General features: G+C 44.1%; 1 protein-coding gene across 10 annotated transcripts in view; it reads right to left on the reverse strand.

The window, feature by feature from the left end:
- DDAH1 (dimethylarginine dimethylaminohydrolase 1) overlaps positions 1-21,903 on the reverse strand; it is a 194,978-nt gene that overhangs the window by 41,854 nt on the left and 131,221 nt on the right. For all 10 annotated transcript variants that reach the window (XM_061633536.1, XM_061633539.1, XM_061633535.1 and 7 more), the window contains 3 exons: positions 9,488-9,587; positions 6,732-6,805; positions 3,637-3,756 (listed from right to left, as the gene is read on the reverse strand). In XM_061633536.1, coding sequence (XP_061489520.1) covers positions 3,637-3,756; positions 6,732-6,805; positions 9,488-9,578 — 285 coding nt within the window. In that variant the 5' untranslated portion in view covers positions 9,579-9,587. The remainder of the gene's footprint in view (positions 1-3,636; positions 3,757-6,731; positions 6,806-9,487; positions 9,588-21,903) is intronic.

Below are 21,903 nucleotides of genomic sequence, written 5' to 3' on the forward strand. Positions count from 1 at the left end.
ATATTGACCATCTGGTGATGTCCATGTGTACAGTTGTCTTTTCAGTTGCTCAAAAAATGTGTTCGCAAGAAACAAATTATTGGCTTCACAGAATTCAATAAGTCTTTCTCCTGCTTCATTTCTGTCTCCTGGGCTCCATTTTCCCACAATTCCTAGTTCTTCTCTGTTCCCTACTTTTGCATTCCAGTCCCCCATGATTATCAGCACTTCTTGTTTTGGTGTGTGATCAATTTCTTCCTATACTTCTGCGGAAAATCTCTCCAATTCCTCTTCATTTGTGTTTGCTGTTGGAGCATAGACTTGGATGATGGTTTGTTGATAGGTTTCCCATTTAATCTCATTGATTAACCTTGCGTTGCAGCTCCTAATTGCTTTTGCTACATCACTTCTCACTATTAAAGCAACCCCGTTTCTTTTTAATTTCTCATTTCTTGCATAAAATGTTTTGTAGTTGCCTGATTGAAAATGTCCCATTCCTGTCCATTTTAATTCACTCACGCCAAGTATTGTAATGTTGATACGCTCCATTTCTTGCTTGACAATCTCTAGCTTTCCCTGATTCATGCTTCTCACAATCAATGTTTCTATTGTGTGAGTTGTACAACTCCTGACTCTCCTTTCGCATCTGTGTGCATCAGCCTCTGGGCTTCCTTTCGACTTTGACCCAGCTGCATTATTAATCACAGCGCTACTTGTCCTTGTCCTGTGTTCTTCCCCAGTAGCTCGGTGAGTGCCTTCTGACCTGGGGGTTTCATCTTCCAGCATTATCTCATGTTGCATTTTGGATACTCTGTTCATAGGGTCCCTCTAGGATGCACACCTTAACGTGGTGAGGGGGTTTGAGAGTGTTGAAGAAGCTGAGAGCAATGCCGTCAGGAGTCTAGACCAAGAGGCTAGACTTCTAGCAGGGGCACCCAAGGCAGAATGGTCAAAGCTGAGACACCAGACTAAGATACATCCAAACTCAGAGGAAGGCAATGGTAAACCACCTCTGAATATCTCTTACCACGAAAACCCTATGAACAGTGCCTGTAGCTAAGGAATAGTATTTATTAGCCAACCCATTTAGCATGCAGAGGTCAAGCCCATTCCTCCTTTGCCAACTTATCTAGAGGATCAGGAATGGGAAGTGAATGTACCACAGACTTGGGAGTTCTCAGAACCTTGGTGCCCTTAATTTGAGGAGGTGAGGGTTCTGATGCAGCCGACTGAAGGCCAAAGGTATCCAGCATCTTGCGAAACAGCGGTAAAAACTCACCTGACTCAGAGACAGTGGGAAACATCCTCTCCCACCTCTGTTTGCCACTTCAATCAACCCCTTCAGCCTCTAGAGGAATGGACAGATCCATTGGATCTGCCTCATTGATAATAGCTTACCTCTGGCGACATCAAAGGGGTTCACAGAAAAACTGCCTGACCCTCATCTGAGTGACAGTGAAAAGAAGCATTCCTGGCATGAGGCTGTGAGAGAGGTAGGACTTGAGAAGATGGTGGGGGCTGGACTTGCGGCTGCACTGGGAGTTGGACTTGCGAAAAGGAGCCCAGCAGTGCATCTTTTAGTTGAGAAACGAATTCAGGGGTCAACTGTAAGCCAAGCAAGGGTACTTGTGCATGAGGCAGTGTCAAGTTGTGGATCCATGGTCACTGGATGCACCTGTTGAGATGAGAACATGACTGAATGGTCTAACTGGCAAACAGGAATTGAGGGCAGTCCCAGTATGGCAGTGGCAAGGGACTGAGCCCTAACCTCAGGGATGGGCTGACTGGAAGTGGAAGGAAGAACCAGTGACTGGTGAACTGACAGTACAGGTGTAGATGGCTGTTGAACAATGAGGGGCTGTACTGGGAAATTATCAAAGTCTTCCTCCGATGACACAGGTGGAGAATGAAACAGCACTGCCAGTCTCTCTTGACCTGTTACAGGGGCCTCCGTAGGAGTCTACAGCAATGCTGGCCGTAGTGGATGGCGCCTCCAGCAAACTTGGAATGGACACATACCATGTCCACCTGGCAGCCAGCTGAGTAGAATTATGCTTGTTCTTGGTAACGGCTTAGAGTGGAGTTCGGAGGCTTTGAACTTTGATGCCTTGGATCTCATAATGGAAAAGACTTTGAGCTGACATCTTGTGGTGAATATGCACTGCTGCTCTTCATCAGAGGGCTGGTCAAGAGAATCTGCAATTGGCTCTGGGTCTGGCACGGTATACATGCATACAGTAGAGGGGTGCGGTAACTGAAGTCCAACACACACACCATAGGAGGGGTGCAGTGATTCCGGAGCTGGGACACATGCACACAGCAGAGGGGTGTGGTGATTTAGGAGCCCAGGCACACACACACAGTAGAGGGGTGCGGTGCAATCCCCAACTACAGGTTAAAGTCAGCTCCCTGCCTTCAGTTCGATGTAGAAGGGAGGAAACAGGGAACAGTGGCAAAGAAAAACAGGAGAAGGTAGCAAGGATGGGAAAATGCCAACCAAATTACAAGGGGAGCAAAAAGAGCAGGAAAATGCAAACAAAATGGTGGTTGGGAGGGAAAGAGGACAAAGGACCAAACAAAATGCCTGCTGAGGAAAAAGAGAGAGAAACGCCAAACAGCCCAGAGCCGCAGCTGTGAGCTCCACACAAAGACAGGAACTCACGGAGGTGGGATCACCTAACATGGTCGCCTCTGCCTCAGTTACCAGCTGCAGCCGCAAGCACTGGGAGAAGCAGGGGCGCTTGCTTCCACTTTGGTGAAGTCAAGAGCAGGTGAAACCAGCCCAGCAATGGGCCGGAACTACAGCTGCGAGCTCTGGACAAAGTTGGGGCCCCACTGCCCGCAGCAATCAGGCCAAGGAGAGCTCTGGGGCCACAGCTGTGAGCCCCATGGGAGGGAAGGAAGCATCAAAAGAGACCTCTAGGGCTTCAGCCGTGAGCCCCATGAGGGAGGGAGAAAGAGGCTTGGAGACCTGCAGGGTCACAGCCAAGAGCCCTGTGATGTAGGAGGAAGCAGCTTGAGAGGAGCTGCAAGGGCTGGAGTCAAACCAAGGGACCTGCAGGGCCGCAACTATGAGCCCCACAGGGGGAGGACTAAGAGGTTGGAGAGGGCTACCAGGGCTCCAACCGTGAGCCCCGGAAAAACTGGAGGAAGAAATGAAAATCCCCCCCTCTAAAACAACACACACACTCTCATCACTCCCCAAAGTATGCAATCACACACAACTCCTCACACGCAACACAAACCAAAGACTCACTAACAAAAGTCAACAGAAATTAGCTGCACCAAGGAGAAAGAGAACAGCCTCGGACAAAGGCAAGAATGAACTGGAGTGAAGACTGGAAGGAGCAGCCTGGGTCTTGACTCCTCTGCATTCTTGCCTTTGGATGCTAGGGGATGCTATAACCCACCTGATGGCATACTGCCTGGGGAAATTATCAGCTCCTCAAGCTGATGTCGTTTGCATTTTTTCAAAAACCGGCACACTGAATTTAAAGATACCTTGAATATCACAGCTAGAATGGTCCTTAATTTGAAGTTACTGAGGCTGTTTATATTTGCAGATTGGATAGAATGTATTCCATCTTACATGGATTCTATACAGAAACACTGGAGTGAAGAGCGTTTTTAGCACAGATTATTTTTAGTATGTTTTACCTTGAGGGCTTTTTGTGCAGCTTCACTTGAACCAATAGCAATGAGGTTTGGTCCGGCCATACTGCAAAAACTCTTCAGATGCAAGGAATCAGATACAGGGACTGTAGAAACAGCATAATCCTGTATGGAAATTAGGCAATTGCAAGGGAAATACATTAGACCAGTAATCTTATAAACTAACTCAATTATAAACTGTACTTTTTCAGGGCATGAATGAATTTGTGTGTCTTGAAGATATAGAAAAGTCAGCTCTAGAACCACAGAGCTGGGGATAGTTTTGGCTTGTTTTGTGCACCAAGTTAATAGAACACACTTCGGTGCCATCATTATTTTAGGAAATAATTGACAGTGACTTCAAGAGCCTCTAAAAAAAGAAATGAGGAGTAGCTAACAGCATGAAAAGGATACAACTGCTTCTTAGTAAAAAGCATCCTTATCTGGGAGGCTGTCATTCTTATATTTGGGGATAATGTGTAAATTAATATTTTGTATTGATTTCAGACATTGTCTATTTATTATACTGTACTCCATTCTTCCTCCAATGGTTTGACTAGGAACCTGACATATGGTTCCTATTTATTTATTTAATTTTTATTTATTTAAAATACTTATACCCCGCCCTTCTTCCGAGGAACTCAGGGCGGCTCACAATTAAAACAATAAACAATCAGAACAACCAATATACATGTTAAAAACAATTAAAAATAGATTAAATCAAAATAGATTAAAACTATAACATTTTCAGTTAAAAGCCCGCCTAAATAAAACAGTCTTCACCTGGGCGCGAAAGGATGACAGCAAGGAAGCCAACCAAACCTCGCTAGGGAGGGAATTCCACAATCTAGGGGCAGCCATCGAAAAGGCCCTATTCTGTGTCTCAGCAAGAAGAACTTGCGAGAAACATGGAATAGTAAGGAGGGCCTCACCGGATGATCTTAAAATCCGGACAGGTTCATAGAGGGAGACCCGGTCTAACAGATAGCCTGGACCTAAGCCGTATAAGGCTTTATAGGTCAAAACCAGCACTTTGAATTGTGCCCAGAAACAGATTGGCAGCCAGTGGAGCTGGTATAGCAAAGGAGTAGTATGTTCTTTGAACCCAGCTCCAGTTAACATTCTGGCTGCCGCTCTTTGTACCAATTTAAGTTTCCGAGCAGTCTTCAAGGGCAGCCCTACGTAGAGCGCGTTACAGTAGTCTAATCGGGATGTAACTAAGGCATGTGTTACTGTAGCCAAGTCTGACAGGTCAAGGAACGGGCGCAGCTGGCGCACTAATCTTAATTGAGCGAAGGCACTCCCGGCCACAGCAGAGACCTGCACCTCCAAGCTCAAAGTCGAGTCCAGGAGTACTCCCAAGCTGCAAACTTGAGATTTCAGGGGGAGTGTAACCCCGTCCAGCACAAGTTGAATCCCTATTCCCTGATCCGCCCTCCGACTGACAAGGAGCACCTCTGTCTTGTCAGGATTTAGTTTCAACTTGTTCGTCCCCATCCAGTCCATCACTGATACCAGGCAGCGGTTTAGGACTTGTCAGCTTCCTTGGTTTCATTAGGTGGAAAGGAGGAATAGAGTTGGGTGTCATCCGCATATTGGTGACACCGAACCCCAAAACTCTGGATAACCTCTCCCAGCGGTTTCATGTAGACATGGTTCCTAGACAGTCTCCCATCTAGGTAGCTTTTAGTATAGGGATGGGGAACCTGTGGCCCTTTAGATGCTGTTGGACTACAACTCCCATCATTGACTACCACTTCCTATGCTGGCTGGAACTGATGGGCAGTTAAGAGTCTAATGGCATCTGGAGGGTCACAGGTTCCTTATCTTTGTTATAGGGTCAGATCTGCTTAACATCACTGATTCATGTGTAGGGATGGGAAAGTCCAGTCTATTCCCAGCCTGTGTTAATTCTTCCATGTGTTAATTCTTAAATTTATTCTATCCCATGTTCACATCAATCTGCATTTTTAAAAAGATTGGTATGAAAAAATTGTGTTTAAATGAATATTTACATACATATTCATTGTTGTTATATGCCTTCAAGTCGATTACAACTTATGGCAACCATATGAATCTTTTTTATATATATATTCATAGGGTTTTCATGGTAAGAGGTATATATGTATATTATCACAAAATATTTATTTAAATTTGCAAAATATCTCAATGTACACATTTCTAAACCTATTTTATCCTAAAATAGTCAATTTTTAAATACATTTTGGTACATTTCCGTATTGTAACATTCAGAGAAGTGAGAAATCTGAAGTATAATTATGTTCCAATCAGTGTGCTTGTCTGGGAAGTTCAAATTAGGTCAGTTCACTTAAACATGCAGACTAAACAAAATTCTCTTCCACCCCATATGTGTCTTCAAAACATTATCTGCCCATATTGTAATGATGCTTAGACACAGAAGAACTATTGAACATCAACTTTTTGGGAATGCTGACCACTTTTTAAATAAAAAATGAAATGCTGATTAGGGAAGCCTTGAAACATGAACATTTTAAAACTTTACACTGCAACCCTGTGATACTTATTTGTATTTGGATATAAGTTCCACAGTATGCTTTTTATTATGTATTTTTTCACAAGTGTTCTCCAAATTCTCAGGGCACCATGCATTCTCATTGTGTCTGGCCAAAACCCAGCGACACTCATGGTTGGGTGGAGTTTTCAACCTGGGTCTCACCAACTGAAAACAAATACCCTTTCATCTGCCATACTGACATTTTGTAGCTCACCAAAATCTTATAGTGTATTAACGCAGACATGAAGTTTTAAGAAATGAACAATCCTTTTTCCACCCTCACTGCATAAGAGTTAGGTGAGGCATAAGATCTTTTAGGCGCTTCAAAGTAAATTTGCCAAAATCAGTTAAAGGTGACTAACAACAAAAAGTTACTATGACACTGTAATAATCTCTTACATTAGTTTTAGTTCCTTGCACTGTAGTAATCCCTTGAAATATCTACAGAAGATGCCTCAGTGCTGGCTTATTTCCTGGCTCCTTCCTTTTACACACTGTACAAAACATCACCACTCCTTGTGTCAGTGTGTCCCCCAACAGAAAGTCAATCTGCAAGTCTGCTAACCTTAAAGGTGTCTGCTAGAATTTCTGCACCACGTTGATTGGTTCGCTTCGAAAGACCCACAAAAAATTCCCTGCCTGGGAAAAGAAAAGATTAATAAGTATGGTCAAGCTCATATGCAAGAAAATTGTTTACAACTTTTTCTTTCAACCAAGTTGAAGCCAATAACATTTGAATAATTAAACTAACTACAGAACTGTCATTTGAAAACACACACAAAACACATCAAGCTTAGCAATAGTTCTACAATTTTTAGAAATAGTAACTTACAAGTATCATCATCAGCTCCTTCTGAAAGAAAAAAATAAGTCCAAAAAAGTAGAAGGCTTATTCATACTTATAAGTAGACACCTGACCTATTAAAAAGTATGATCATTCCTGCTTGGTCTCTTGTTCTTGGGATCAACACAATAATCAGTGCTACTTCTAGGTTTTGAGGGACAATTTGGCATGATGCTCTCAATGAGCTATCCCTTTCAGAGTGACTAAAAATATGGTACAATTACATCCCCAAACACCTTAGGACCTAGACATTTGAGGAAGCACCTCCTCCCATGTTGATCTGTTCATGTACAGTAGGGCTCTGCTTGTCGGTGTGCTGCTTTTCAGCATTCCACTAATACGGCGGCACCAGTAGGGCAATCAGCTGTAGCGCGGGGAGCTGCAGCTGACAGCTGGAGTGTGCGATCAGCTGTAGCATGGGGAGCTTGCACACTCCAGCTGATCGCTGTCAGCTGGAGTGCAGTGGCTGGAGCTCCCCACGCTACAGCTGATCACACGATCAGCTGTAGGGCAGGGAGCTCCCACGCTACAGCTGAGTAGGGCCCCACTTTCCGGTGGTTTTTGCTTTTCAGCGGCAGCCTGGAATGGAACCTGCCATATGAGTGGGGCCCTACTGTATTAAGATCAGCAGCTGAGGCCTACTTGGCTGTTCCACAGCACAAGGACATTTGTTATGTGGCAACCAGGGAAAGGACCTGTTCTGCAACGGCACTCTAAATGGGTAATGCCCTCCCTCTTGCTGCAAGACAGGCATAATGACAGACAGTTTTCAGGGCCATCTGAAGTCCCTATTTGTGTTGGTCAAATGAACTGGCCTGGGTTTGATAGTTTCTGCTGTAATACATTCTTTTGTTGGTTTTTATCTGCTATTTTGTCTTGCATTTTGGTTCTCTCTCTCTCTCTCTGTAGATAGAGAGATAGATATAACATTTTTAAAATTATGATTGTATCCCTCTCTGATATTATGTTGTAATGAAGGGTGGGTTTGAAGTATTATACATTGCACTTTTAATAGGACAGCTAATTAAGATGGAACCTGACATAAGTGACAGATATTATTTGTCACTGATCCTTAAAGTACTGTACTGACCGCCAGTGAGCTACTGGCCCCAATTCAAAGTGCTAGGATTAGCACTGTTGTTGTTATGTGCCTTCAAGTAGATTACGACTTATGGCGATCCTATGAATCAGCGACCTCCAACAACATCTGTCATGAACCACTCTGTTCAGATCTTGTAAGTTCAGGTCTGTGGCTTCCTTTATGGAATCAATCCATCTCTTGTTTGGTCTTCCTCTTTTTCTACTCCCTTCTGTTTTCCCCAGCATTATTGTCTTTTCTAGTAAATCATGTCTTCTCATGATGTGTCCAAAGTATGATAACCTCAGTTTCATCATTTTAGCTTCTAGTGACAGTTCTGGTTTAATTTGTTCTAACATCCAATTATTTGTCTTTTTCGCAGTCCACGGTATGCGCAAAGCTCTCCTCCAACACCACATTTCAAATGAGTTGATTTTTCTCTTATCCCCTTTTTTCACTGTCCAACTTTCACATCCATACATAGAGATCGGGAATACCATGGTCTGAATGATCCTGACTTTGGTGTTCAGTGATACATCTTTGCATTTGAGGACCTTTTCTAGTTCTCTCATAGCTGCCCTACCCAGTCCTAGCCTTCTTCTGATTTCTTGACTATTGTCTCCATTTCATTAATGACTGTGCCGAGGTATTGATAATCCATGACAAGTTCAATGTCCTCATTGTCAACTTTAGTTACATAAATCTTCTGTTGTCATTACTTTAGTTTTTTTGATGTTCATAGAAAACTCTATATGGTGTGGGACCAAAATACCTAAAAGAGTGCCTCTCCCAAAATTAATCATCTTGGGCCTTGTGATCAGCAGGGAAGGCCCTGTTGATTGTGCCACCACTGGGTGCAGCTTGGTTGGCACTGACCCATGACAGGACCTTCTCAGAGAAAGTTCCCCATTTGTGGAATTCCCTCCCTGGTGAGTTACGTCTCACTCAAGAGGAATTTAAAAACATTCCTGTTTAATTTAAAAAACATTCTGTTCTCAACAACCCTGAAATTATTAGCTGTGACAATATGTGACTTTAAAAAAAATGTTTTTATATGTTCTTAATGCTTTTAAATGCTTTAACTTACTTTATTTTTACTTGTGCAATTTTGCTGCTTCATTGTTTACAGCCCTGGGAGGAATGGCAGGCTAGAAATATAATAAATATATAAACAATGCTTTATTTACTTTTCCTAATTCACTTGTTATTCTGAAATTAAGGAATTTGCATTAGAAAATTCTTTCCTGTGTTCAAAGCCTCAAGTCACTGCTTGGCAAAGAAATCAACTAATGAAAATGTTATGTCAAGAGAATATAGAGATGGATGTTAATGGGTAGCCTACCATCAACCTGTCTAGGCAACAAAACATTATGCTGAAGTTTATTTTATTTTACTGTACCTGTAAATAAAACATCTCCCCCATCTAAGGTTGCATGTTCATCTGTCATCTCTACAATATTCAGATTAAGGCTTTCAAGTGCTCTCTTCATTATTTCCACCTGTTTGAAAAAGGATAACACTTTAGAATTCAAGTTCAAGCTGCAATTCCAGGCACACTTTTTAAACATGCCTAATATTGGGCTTCATGTCTGCTGCACTGTAACATTCATGAATCAAACCAGAAAGAGATGCCTGGAAATTTACTTTTAGATACCATGATTCTAAACAATTTTTAGAGAACTATCTTCCAGTCTGGCATAATCACACCGATTATGACTACTAATTCACTAATAGGCAAAAAACCTTGCGGTTTAAGACCGTACCTATAGCCCACAGATATTTCTATCTAACTTTAAAAAGCAGGGAATTGGGCAGCTGTAGTGAATGCACCAGGGGAGCAGGAGACCTAACATCCTCTCTGAGATATTGGACTGCCCTGCAAAGTTGTCAAAATGCAAACACCATTTGGGCTGGTCTTTCACAGTCCAATCCACTTCGTGTGGAGCTTGGAAGAATTTGGTAATATGTGCCTCTGAGCATATGGTGAATACCTGCCATCTCTAAAGATGGAGAATTACATTTTTGTATATTTGTTGGTGTTTTTATTTTGCTTCATTCGTGTGTTACTATTGTTTCTACAGAGAATCTAATCTAGAAAATTTTATTTCTCTCATTATTCATCCTAGAAACCTGTCAAATTTATTTTTATTAATTTCAAAGCCTTTTTATTGGTCAGTGTCATATGATGGTGAAGACAACCTTTTGTGTTTCAAATTGGAGGTTATGTTCTATTTTGGGTGCATTAACAGCTGAATCTGAAACTGCAGTTTGATGTAAAATCAGACTGATTACAATATATGTTGCTACTTCAGCAATGACTCTAGCTGTTGGAAAAAACAAACTTAGTCTGCCTGAGATGCATATTTTCAGCCTGCTATGCTTAAACAACTTCATTTAAGGCAAGGTGAGCATGATCAATTAAAAAGATAAAGCACACCCAGAATTTTGCTAGAATATATTTCAGCTCCTACTGTTTTATCTTGTGCAAACTGAGACACTCCTCATGTCCACTGGAGACTATTTTTCAGAATTATTTTTGGAGTATTTTTAGTGTAAATTTTGCAAAGTCTTGCTGTACTTCACATATTCACAGAAATAGAAGCAAAAGAAAATGATTTCCTATAGGAAACTTCACTAAAATTGCAAAGTAAATTAGACATACTGAAAGTAACTATCTGAACTATGTCAACTGTCTTAATGTTTCTTCCCTGCTGAAACAAGATCAGCACAGCACGTCTTCTTTCTATTATTTGGGCTGATTGCAGTTGTTGCCACCACTCACCATATGCTCAGAGGCTTCACAAGCTACACAGGAAGTGAATTGGACTGTGAAAGACCAACCCAAATTGTGTCTGTAGTTTGACAAATTTGTAGGGCAGTACAATATCTCAGAGAGGAGGTCAGGTCTCCTGCTCTCCTGGTCAGCGGCGTCACTAGCGGGAGTGCGGGAGGGTGCGGACCTCCGGCGCGCACCCTCCCAGGTGCATGCACGGGGGTGGCTGGTCTTGCACGCGCATGCGCGCACACACACACGCACCATGTGCTCCCGGCTGGCGGTGGAAGGCCTGTCCCGGCTTCACCGCCAGCGAGCGGGCACCTGCTTTTGGTCTTGGCTGCCCGCCGCCGAGGAGTTGGTGCGGGGCAGCGGCGCGGGGCGGCTCTGGGTGTCACCCCCCTCAGGGTGTCACCTGGGTGCGATCCGCACCCTCCGCACCCCGGTAGTGATGCCCCTGCTCCTGGTGCATTCATTATAGCTGCCCAATTTCCCTGCTTTTTCAAGTTTGATAGAAATATTTGTGGGCTATAGGTACATTCTTAAACTACAAGGTTTTTTGCCTATTAATGAATTTCTCTGCTTTTTAATCAGGGAGATAAGAAATGGGATCCTGTACAAGCTTGCTGAGAATGGATTGATCATTTGCATGCTTACGGAGTTCAGTCAGATTTACTCCCCTGCAATCATGCTTAGGATAGGTGAAACTGACCACAGGAGATGGGGAGGAGAGGAGGAGGAAGAAGGGGAAGAAGGGCGGAGGGGAGGAAGGGCGGAGGGGAGGAAGGGCGGAGGGGAGGACAGGGATGGGAGCAGGTAGGAGGGAAAGGGGAGGACAGGTTTGAACATTTGCATGTTTATTGAGTTCGGTGGGATTTACTCCCACACAATCAGGCTTAGGATAGGTAAAACTGTTGGGGAGGAGAGGCAGGGATGGCTGGAGTGGGCAGGGAAGGGGAAGGAGGAAGAGGGGAGGGGAGGAGGGAGAGGGGAAGGAGGGAAAAGGCAGATCTGATCATTTGCATGCTTATTGATTCCAATGGGATTTATTCCTATGCAATCATGGTTAGGATAGGTAAAATTGACCATGGGGGAGGAGCAGGGGGAGGGGTACGAGAAAGGGAGGGGTGATGGGAGCAGAAGGAGGAGGAGAGGGAAGGGGATTCAAGGGGGAGGAGCAAAGGACAGGCCAGGGAGAGCAGGCTTGATCATTTGCATGCTTATTGAGTTCAATGGTATTTACTCCCATGCAATTATGCTTAAAATAGGTAAAACTGACCATGGAGAGGAGGAGGGGGAGGGGAAAGGAGGGGATTGGAGAGGGGAGGGAAGAGGCAAAGGGGAGGGGATAGGAGGGAGGAGAAGGGAGAGTGGGTTTGATCAGTTGCACACTTTTTGAGTTCAGTGGGATTTATTTCTGTGCAATCATGTTTGAAAATGGAAATGGACTGCCTTCAAGTCGATCCTGACTTATGGCGACCCTATGAATAGGGTTTTCATGGTAAACAGTATTCAAAGGTGGTTTTCCCATTGCCCTCCTCTGAGGCTGAGAGGCAGTGACTGGCCCAAGGTCACCCAGTCAGCTTCATGGCTGTGTGCGGATTTGAACCCTGGTCTCCCAGGTTGTAGTTCAACACTGACCTGGGGGAGGGGCAGGGAGGGTAGGTGGAAGGGAGGAGATTGGGTGGGTGGGCTCTGGGCAGAGAGGAAGCCCCTTTCCTTTCCAAAAGGAAACACTGTGAACAGTATCATTGCTTTTCAGCATTTCCCCTACCTTTTTATTCTACAGCAGGCACATGTAGCCTCCCACCCAAATTTAAACCAAAGGCCACATCCACAGCAGGCCTTTTTTTTAAAAGGTAAAATACTTTTATTGTTTACAGCCATAGGCCATCACAATCCGGGAATAAAAAAAACATGAGCATGGGTAATTCGCAAGTAAGACACATATAACAAAATCGCAAAAATTATACATAGAATTCACACTACCCGTTACTCCAGTGCATGGGGTGAACCTAGCCCTATGACAAATCCCTGCCAACTGTTTAGTAATGAGGCGTCCGGATGTGCCGCGTAGTCTTGTCCTTTAAAACGAACTAACATTTTTTAAACTGTTGGACACTTCAAGGAAGTATTATTGACCACCGTTACGAAAGGGTCATAATGGAGAGTATGAGGAGTGAACTGGGAGGTTGCATTTTTGTCTGGGGGACTACAGGTAGGGACAGATTAAACAGAGTTATGCTGGTTTGTGCAGTTTAGCACATTTGGCCCGTATCTTGTCCGCGGCCGATGCAAAGTTGGCGACCCTGGATGTTGTATAAATATCCGTGCCAGCCAAGAGGATGGCAATCTGTTCTGGAATGGCCCTATCCACCATGGGGGAAATTATAGGTGATATAGTTTTCGATCTCAAGTCCGCATAAAGGGGACATCTCAAGAGGTAATGGGCCAGGTCTTCGACCTCCCCCATCTGACATATACAAACTCGTGCGTGATAGGGGGTATTGGCGTAGAGTCCTTCGAGGAAGGAAGTGGCCATTGTTTGTAATCAAAGGGCCGTGAATGATATCCTCAAGGAGGGTATTGTTAAGAATGAGAGATATGGTTCCATGATAAAGGTGGTTTTATACCAGGGATACCATATTGAAAAGGTTGATTGAGAGGCCGAGTACAAGGACCATCTTTGCGCATAGAAATAGATCCTACCTTTAAATAGTTTAATGGCTTTTGCAGAGACAGACTTGGGTAGAATGGAGAGAGAGATCCCATATGCAGCCAGTTTATGTTTGGTTTGGTGGAGCCAAGGGAACTGATGTGGTGATTGCATCTGTTCCAAGAGACACTTCTTGGGAAGAGAGGAATCATCCATTCCGGACAACCGCAGCCAATAAGAGCCCATGGCAGCATGTACCAGTGATTCTAGTGGCTGAGAGCCCGTCTCGAGTCTTAACAGAGCGGCTGGAGTACCACGCGGGGTTGCCAGAATAAACCTGAGAAAGGCAGTCTGAACTTTCTCAAGGGCTAAGGTGTTACAGTAGCCCCAAATTTCTGCTCCGTAGAGGAGTTGAGGTACTAGTTTCCTTCGGAAAATTTCCAGAGCAGGGGGAACAAGGTGTCCGCCTTTGCAAGTGAAGAAACGGTTAAGCTCATAAACCGAATGTAGGGTTTTCAATTTAACCGATTCCAAGTGGGATTTCCATGATAAATTTGAGGCAAAGTTAAGGCCCAGGTATCGGTAATTTTGTTGCTGGAGAATGGTTCTGCCATTCAGTCTCCAAATATGTTTGGTGCGTTTCTTCCCAAACACTACCACTTTGGTCTTGTTGAAGGCCTTCCTTTGCACAGTATGAACCTAGGCTGTGTAGGAGTCTCCTCATTCCTACCTGTGTTGTAGAAATAATGGCCAGGTCATCTGCATAGAGTAGAACTGTGAGTTTATCTGATTGAATTGATGGAGGAAAGTATTTAGGGCCCGAGAGTTCCCTTACTATATTGTTTATGTAATAATTGAAAAGGAAGGGCGCGAGAACGCAACCCTGGTGGACCCCACAGTGGGTGGTGATCAGCTCAGAGAGAAGGCCATTGGCCCCTAATCTCACCCTGAGTGATGTGTTGGAGTGTAAAATTTGGAGGAGAAGGAGTAAACGCTTATCGATATTGGTATCTCCAAGTTTCTGCCAAAGTCGATCTCTATCTACCGTGTCAAAAGCCGATGTGAAGTCTACAAATGTGATAAAAAGTTCTTTCCCTTTGTAGAATGCATATTTCTGGATTAAATGCAGCAGTACGAAGCATTGATCTATTGTGGATTTGCCTTTAACGAATCCAGCCTGCTCCTTAACAATTATGCCATTCTCACTGGCCCATCTATCCAATTTTGCTAGCAGATATTTTGAGTATAGTTTGGATATAATGTCCAGCAATGAAATGGGTCTGAAGTTTTTTGGATCAGACTTAGCTCCGCTCTTGTAAAGCGGAATAACTATGCTTGTTCCCCAACCCTTCGGAACTTGGCCAGAAGCATTTATATGAGAAAACACTTTGGCTAAGACAGGAGCCCACCATTCAGAGTTGGACTTGAAAAGCTCTGAGGGGAGCATATCTTCGCCTGGTGCCTTATTACGCGGAAGCGATTGAATCAGAGAGGCTACCTCCTCTTTTGAGACCGGGCTCCACACAGGGCAGAGTTGTAGGATTCCAATAAGGTCTAGAGGGATGGCCTGTGTGAGGGGCGAGGGATTTTTACAGAGCAATGAAAAATATTCAGCCCATTGGTCTGATGTAATTTGGTTGTCAGTATGAGAGCACTCTCCCCTTAGGCCGCCGGCTCCCAGCTCCCAGAATTTGGACGTATTTTTTTCCCCAACAGCAAGACCCAACACTCTCCATAGGAGTTGAGTATGATCAAGGTTTTTTTTTTTTTTTGGATAACAGTTTTTTGTAGGCCCGTCTTTGGTCCAGGAATCTAGAAAAATTTTCGTGCGTATCAGCCTTTCTAAGGGCCCTAATGGACTGTCCGAGTTTGCGTTTTGAGTTTAGACAGTCAGAGTCAAACCAGCCCCTACTTTTCGGTTTGCCTAGTTGGGAGCTAGTTAGCAGGGGTTTTAACAGCCTCACAATGGATTCATAAGAACCAATGGGGTCAAGGTCAGCAAGGAGGTGGGCTGTCAGTGACAGAAGCAGTGGCAGATTTAAAAGAGATACAACTTCATCATGCAGCTTCCCATTCCACCGTAGCCTTCTTCCCCCTGGACCACTAGTGTCTCGGGAGGAATGATGTTAGTATAGGGGGGATGTAGTGGGAGGGAGAAGCTGGCGTGTAAAGGCATGTGGTCACTCTCGGGTCGTGGTATTACCTTGAAGGATTTTATGATTGGAAGAAGAGGCTGTGATAGGGCCATGTAATCGATGACACTTCTGCCCTTAGGTCCCGTATAGGTATATGTATCAGCGGCACGGCTTAGGTTCGATCCTTTGAATATAAACAATTGATATTTAAACAGCAGCTTAAAGAAAGCTCGGCCGGCCTGATTTACTCTAGGGTCCCTTGAGTTTCTGTCTGGAAAGGCCACCAGGTCATCGGAATCTAATCCTAGCAGGGGAGCAACCGCCAGATTATTGGGGCCCAGTCTGGCATTAAAGTCTCCCATCATCAAAATTCTGGGGTCCTTGTAGTGTTGATTTAAAGTGAGCAGGACCTGATCTAAATCCGAGGTGCCCCCCCGTTTAGAACACAGTGGTGGTACATAGACATTGATCACAAATAATTCAGCGTTCTCAGGACAGGAAATCTTGATAATTAGTATGTTGTTAGATGGAATCAGTTCGAGCTCAGTGACTGAGGGGTTCCAATCAACCGATATTAAAATGGCCACGCCTCCTAGCTGCCTGCCCCCTTTTGGGATTTAATCGCCGGAACTGTGTAGGCTTTATAGCCTGGCAGTGAAGGGAAGTCGGGAGCCACAATCCAGGTTTCCTGTAAGCAAATAATTTGAAAATAGTTGCAAAACTCTATGAAGCCTTGGTCCATCAGCTTAGAGTACCAGCCTGCCACATTCCAGGAGATTACAGTAATAGTGGTTGGAGCAGTAATTGCTGGGTTTTTTTTTTTGGTCAGGTTAATACAGGATCCTCCTGATGGATTATCGCTTCACACAGTAAGATGGGCCTGCAGACATTCGAGTAATCTGGTGGCAATACAAGCAAGGGTTCCTTTGTAGTTAATAGTTGAACGCTGGGGGGGGTGCCCAGTTCATAGTCCTCCAGATATCTAGAGTCTGTCCTTCTGGCCCGGAGGTTTTGAAGAAGAGATTGCAGTTTGTCAATGACCTCACGTTGTTCATGGTCAGAGAATGAGGAAAAACAATTTAACAGTTCTTCCTCACCCTCGCAGGAGAAGTCAAAGGTCGCATCCTGTTTCGTGCAGATGTTGGCCGGAGAGGGGGAAAGGAGTGGAGATGCAATAGTAACCGTTGATGGGGCAGAGGAACTTGCCACGTCCACTGTGATAAGGTCTGAACTGATGGAGTTTAATGCTTCCAGGCTTAGTTCAACCTGGGGCGAGGCGTGAGTAAGCCCAGGGGTGTACTTCGATGCATTTGGCCCTGCAGGTAGTGGGGAGATGCGAGTTTGAGTCAGATTACATGGGAGGGCCTGATTGAAGCTCAAGTCACAGAATTCAGCGTTTGATGCAAAATTATAAGCATCCAGGGGGCATGTCACTCTCTCAGGTGTGGGGGCAGGACGTGCTGCAATAGTACGCTTCACAAACAATGGCTGAGGTTTTGCCAGGTTCGTAAAATGTCTCTGGACATGAATTCCATATCGGTTAAAGGCGGTCTTGTATGCGAGTAACCGAGATGTCACAGCTGGAGATTTAAAAGAGAGTAGCACCGATGATTTTGAGGACGAGTTATAAAGAAACTCTATGTTCACAATGTCCTCTGGCCATAAGACTTTCAAGTCCAGCAAATGAAGTGCATTGCAGACCCGTAGTTTCCTCGCAGCAGCTCTCTCACTGATTCTGGGGCAGGGAAGATTTAGTAGGGCCAGCTTGTCTTGGCTGTATTATTAAAGTCCAGGTTCCGAGAGCCTTCTTCTGCCAAGAGTTGTTCTCACCAGGTAGATCCCTCCTATTTACAGCCCTCTGATTGAGAGTGGTAGATGTCTCTGTAGTTAATGAGTGGGTCGGGGTGACATGCAGCGCCTCACGTTGTGTCGGGGGCACCGCCCCCATGAGAGAGATGGATAACGCTGTCCCCAAAGCAGGTGGAGTAGGTATCGCTGCCCCCTGATTGGAAATTTTCCGTTCTGCCATCCCCATTCGCTGGTGTGCATCCAGTAATTTGTAAAGTCTACTAAAGTTCATCTTCGTGTGTCTGGGGGGCTTATACTTTTTAACGTTCTTAGGTTTTTTCCCTTGAGTTGCAACTTTGCATTTCCTTCCATTGGGTGCCACCTGGGCATTGGCCGACTTAGGGATAGTTATGTTGCGCTTTGATATCGTATTTAATTTGAGGAGTTCTTCTATGAGGTAATTAAGCAGTCCATTTGCTTCTGTAATAAAGTTTTTGACAGACTCAGTCTCTTTGGCAACAATCGCCATTTGCAACTGGAAGCACTGTTGTCCTGTTAACAAGAGCTTTTGGCCAATTTCTACCATTTCCAAACTAACCATGGCACCTGTAGAGCGAGTGGGCGATGAGTGGAGTTGCGTGTTAAACAAGGCGGGGCAATCAGAACCTGTGGGTAAAGAATTTGAATCAACAGCTGGTGTGGTTTGTAAGTCCCCAGGGAATTGTGCTAGCTGGAATGATGAGATCTCATCTTCAGTGGGAGGGGGTGACTCCCTCAAATTGTGGGTGCGTGTGGGCATTTGTGGCACACCAACGTCACATGCCGACAACGGGGAGGTATCCAAACCAGCTGGGGAGGTCTGGTCGGAAGAAATGCCCAGGTCAGCTCTTGAAATCGAGCCGTACAGATCAGCCAGGTCATCAGGATCAGCAGTATAGTCCAGACCCAGGCTCAGCAGCTCCGTTGGAGGTATGTCAGCAGCATTCGCAACGCTACAAGTCCCATTACTCTCATCCATGCCCTGGTTGTTCAGTGAGAAAAACTGAGTGATTCTGAGTTGAGACCCTCCACTGCGAGACTCCCCTAGGTTCTCAATCAGCTTTCTTCCTTGCTCATGGCACATTTTGCGTGTTTGAACCATTGTTTGTATAATATGGGGAGCCCCCCTGCTTTGAGGTTGTTTGTTGGATTGTGGAGTCTAAGTATTACCAGATTCTTAATCAATGTTAGAGTAATACGGTGAGTCTTACAGAGGACTGACACAGCAGGCCTTTATTTCACTTTAGACAGTCATGGTTTCTCTCAAATTCTCTCAGTTCCAATCCTGGGAACTGTAGTTAGTGAAGGGTGCTAAGAGTTGCTAGGAGATGCCCTGTTCCCCTCACAGACCTTCAATCAGAGTGGCTGACTGTTAAACCAGTCTGGCCACTGGAGCTTTGTCAGTGGAATAGAAGTCTCCTCTCAGCACCCTTCACAAATGACACTTCCCAGGATTCTTTGGGGGAGGCCATGACTGTCTCACATGAAATCAAAGTATGGTGTGGGTGTGGCCCCCTGATTAGGCAAGCCCTGCAGCTGTGAGTCTGGCTTTTAGAACACTGAAGTTGGTTCTTACTGAGCATGCCCGACGCTATCATTGGGTTCAAGCCAAAATTTCTTAAATTAATTACAAATCAGCCACGCATTTTTTTAATTTTTAAATTGCAGAAGATGAAGGCCAGAGTATGGGGCAAGGTCAGTAATAGGATTCCAGGTACTCTGTGAACATGATTGATTTTTAATGAATTTCACCAGATTATGAGAACTCTGACAGAAAAAAGTCCAAAAGGGCTCAGGGGTTTCTCTCTCTCTCTCTTTAGACTTTGAACTCTCGATTCTCTCTGTTTTGTGTATCGCCATGAAAATTTAGAGGGCTGTATAACGTTAATAGGAATGTCCACTCCGAACACTTATTTTTGTGAAGGTAGATTCAAATGAAAGACAAGTCTCAGGATAGATGGAATCAGTATGGGGTTTTTTAAGCAAAGAAAATATTTCAAGATCTAATGTGCATCTTGGGCTTGGGTTCACTTTGTTTGCTTTGGGATACTTGAAAACTCTCCACAATGTATTTCAAAGCCAACAATTTGACATCATGCATGATTTGCAAAACTGAATGTGAGTTTTAGGAAATCTGTTTTGTCTCTGTAAAGTCTTCTGAGTATCAACAATAAAGCACCTCAAGCATCCTCACTCTGTGATAGCATTGCACCACTCCTGACTTAGAACACTTCTGTAGCCATAATCCATCTTTGATCTTACTGTTAAATGATGTCAGTTATGCTAATGCATGGGGGATAAGACCACTGCATTCAATTAACAACTCAGGCAACCTGAGATGCCCACTCCCTGACAAACTCTTCTCTGATTTTTGCACCATCTTAAAGCATTTATTCCTTGATTAACATTAAATGTTTAATTTGGTGAGTAAAGTTTACAAAAGTTGGTGTGATTACCTAAGGCCAATAAAATAGCCCCTATTAGTAGAGGATTAAGTGCTTTTATACACCACAACTCCAGCAATTTCAGTTACCATTCTGGACCATGCAAGTTACTGGTTCATTGCTCATATGAGATGCCCATGTGTGAAAAAAGATGTGACAAAAGTAACATGAGAACTGGCCCTAAGGTTCCACTACTTTCTCTAGATTGCACCCAGCATATCATCATCATCATCATCTCCTCCTCTTCCAAAGGAGCCCAGGGCTGCAAACATAAAGCAATTTAACAAAAAGAAAAAACATCCTAAAAACATAAATATTTCAAAAACACAGTTACAACTGAAAACCTTCTAAAACACAGTTAAAATACAGCAAAACACAGTTAAAATATTCTAAGACATAGCTAAAATGGTCTTGCTGTCATGGGAAGAGGTGACATCAATAAGATAAAGCAGGTAAAGTAAGGTAAAAGGCAAGTTCTTACAATATCAAGACCTATGCCAACACAAAGAGAGTAAATGTCCCCTCTGCCTGCAATGGAATAGTAATGCTAAGTGAATTAGTTAAACTTCAGAAGCAGATAAATTTATCCTTCAAATACAGAAGGGGGAGTAAGAGAATGTAACTAGTGACAAGCTAGGTCATAATTTTTAAAAATACATTCACACCAAATTTCAAATCTTAAGTATTGAGTCAACACTGACCAGACTTTTAAAACTAATTCTTTAGTAAAACATTGAGTGTAATGGTACAAAACACTGCATTTGTAAGAAATAACTGAAGGCATGACCAGAATAGATTATCTTAGTCTGATACCTATCAACAATATTGTGATGCACACCCCTCAAGCCTCAAAAACTTACTTTATCACAGTCTCTCTCCCTCTGGGAGAAAATGAGATTAGTGATCACAGCCAATGACACCTTCACAAAGCTTAAAATCAAATATGGGAAGGGGGGTGCTGAATCAGATTGAAAGCATGGTGAAGAGGGTTAAATCTTTCCCCCTTCACCACTTTTTTCCTGCTCAAAATCATCACCCCCAGCTGCTAACAGGCACAATGTAACCGTATTGTACCAGTCTTTTCCCCTAGTGGGCTTTTAGCAGGTCCAGGGGAGGGAGACATGGACACAGACTGAGGGACTTGGTGCAGGTCATGAAACTTAGGTTGAGCTTAACAATTAAGTCTCCTTGAGCCTGAGAGCCCTGCATCTAGATCCCCCTAGACCAACCCTTCCCAACTAGTAGGCCACCAGATGTTGTTGGACCACAATTCCCATCTTTCCTGACCATTGGCAATGCTGCCTGAGGCTAATGGGAGTTGTGGTCCAACAACAGCTGGTGGCCTACTAGCTGGGAAAGGCTGCCCTAGACTGAATCCCTTGAGCCCAACCATTTGAGAGGGCCAGCATCCTCATCCTCAGGGTCTCATGTTCCATTGAGCCTATACACCAGTGCAGGTAATGCAGCTGGTAAAAAATTATGAGGTGATGGGAATGCTCGGCTCCAAGTCAAAGGATGGCCTGTTAAGGCTTTTTACTACTCAGCACGGAGGTGGAATCTGAGAGGAATTGTCAGGCCCAAATTTAGCTCAACTGAGATTAAGCTCTTGTGGGAAAAGCTGTCTGCTCCCTGGGCTCTGTCCGGGGTCCTGAAAGTTCTGCCTGTGTCTTCTGGAGTCTTGGCCTGTCATTGAATCCTGCCTATTCTCTTCCTCTTTCCTAGAATGTTTGCATCCTACTGACCCATCAATGGGCTCTACCTCACCAAGACTGGACAGGAAAATGGCACGATTCCTCCAGCACTATGTTCTGAATCCCACCTACCACTACTCTCAGTGCTTTATGCTTTGAAAAGTTCCCAGAGAAATCTGATCATGGATCTTCCACTTCATGTCTATGTTTAGTGTTCCCTCTTGTGAGATGTTCTTGCACACACACACAAACAAGGATTGCTATATATTAGAGTAGACTTCTATAAGAC

Source organism: Rhineura floridana, chromosome 6, assembly GCF_030035675.1.
Source record: "Rhineura floridana isolate rRhiFlo1 chromosome 6, rRhiFlo1.hap2, whole genome shotgun sequence".
Taxonomy (NCBI): domain Eukaryota; kingdom Metazoa; phylum Chordata; class Lepidosauria; order Squamata; family Rhineuridae; genus Rhineura; species Rhineura floridana.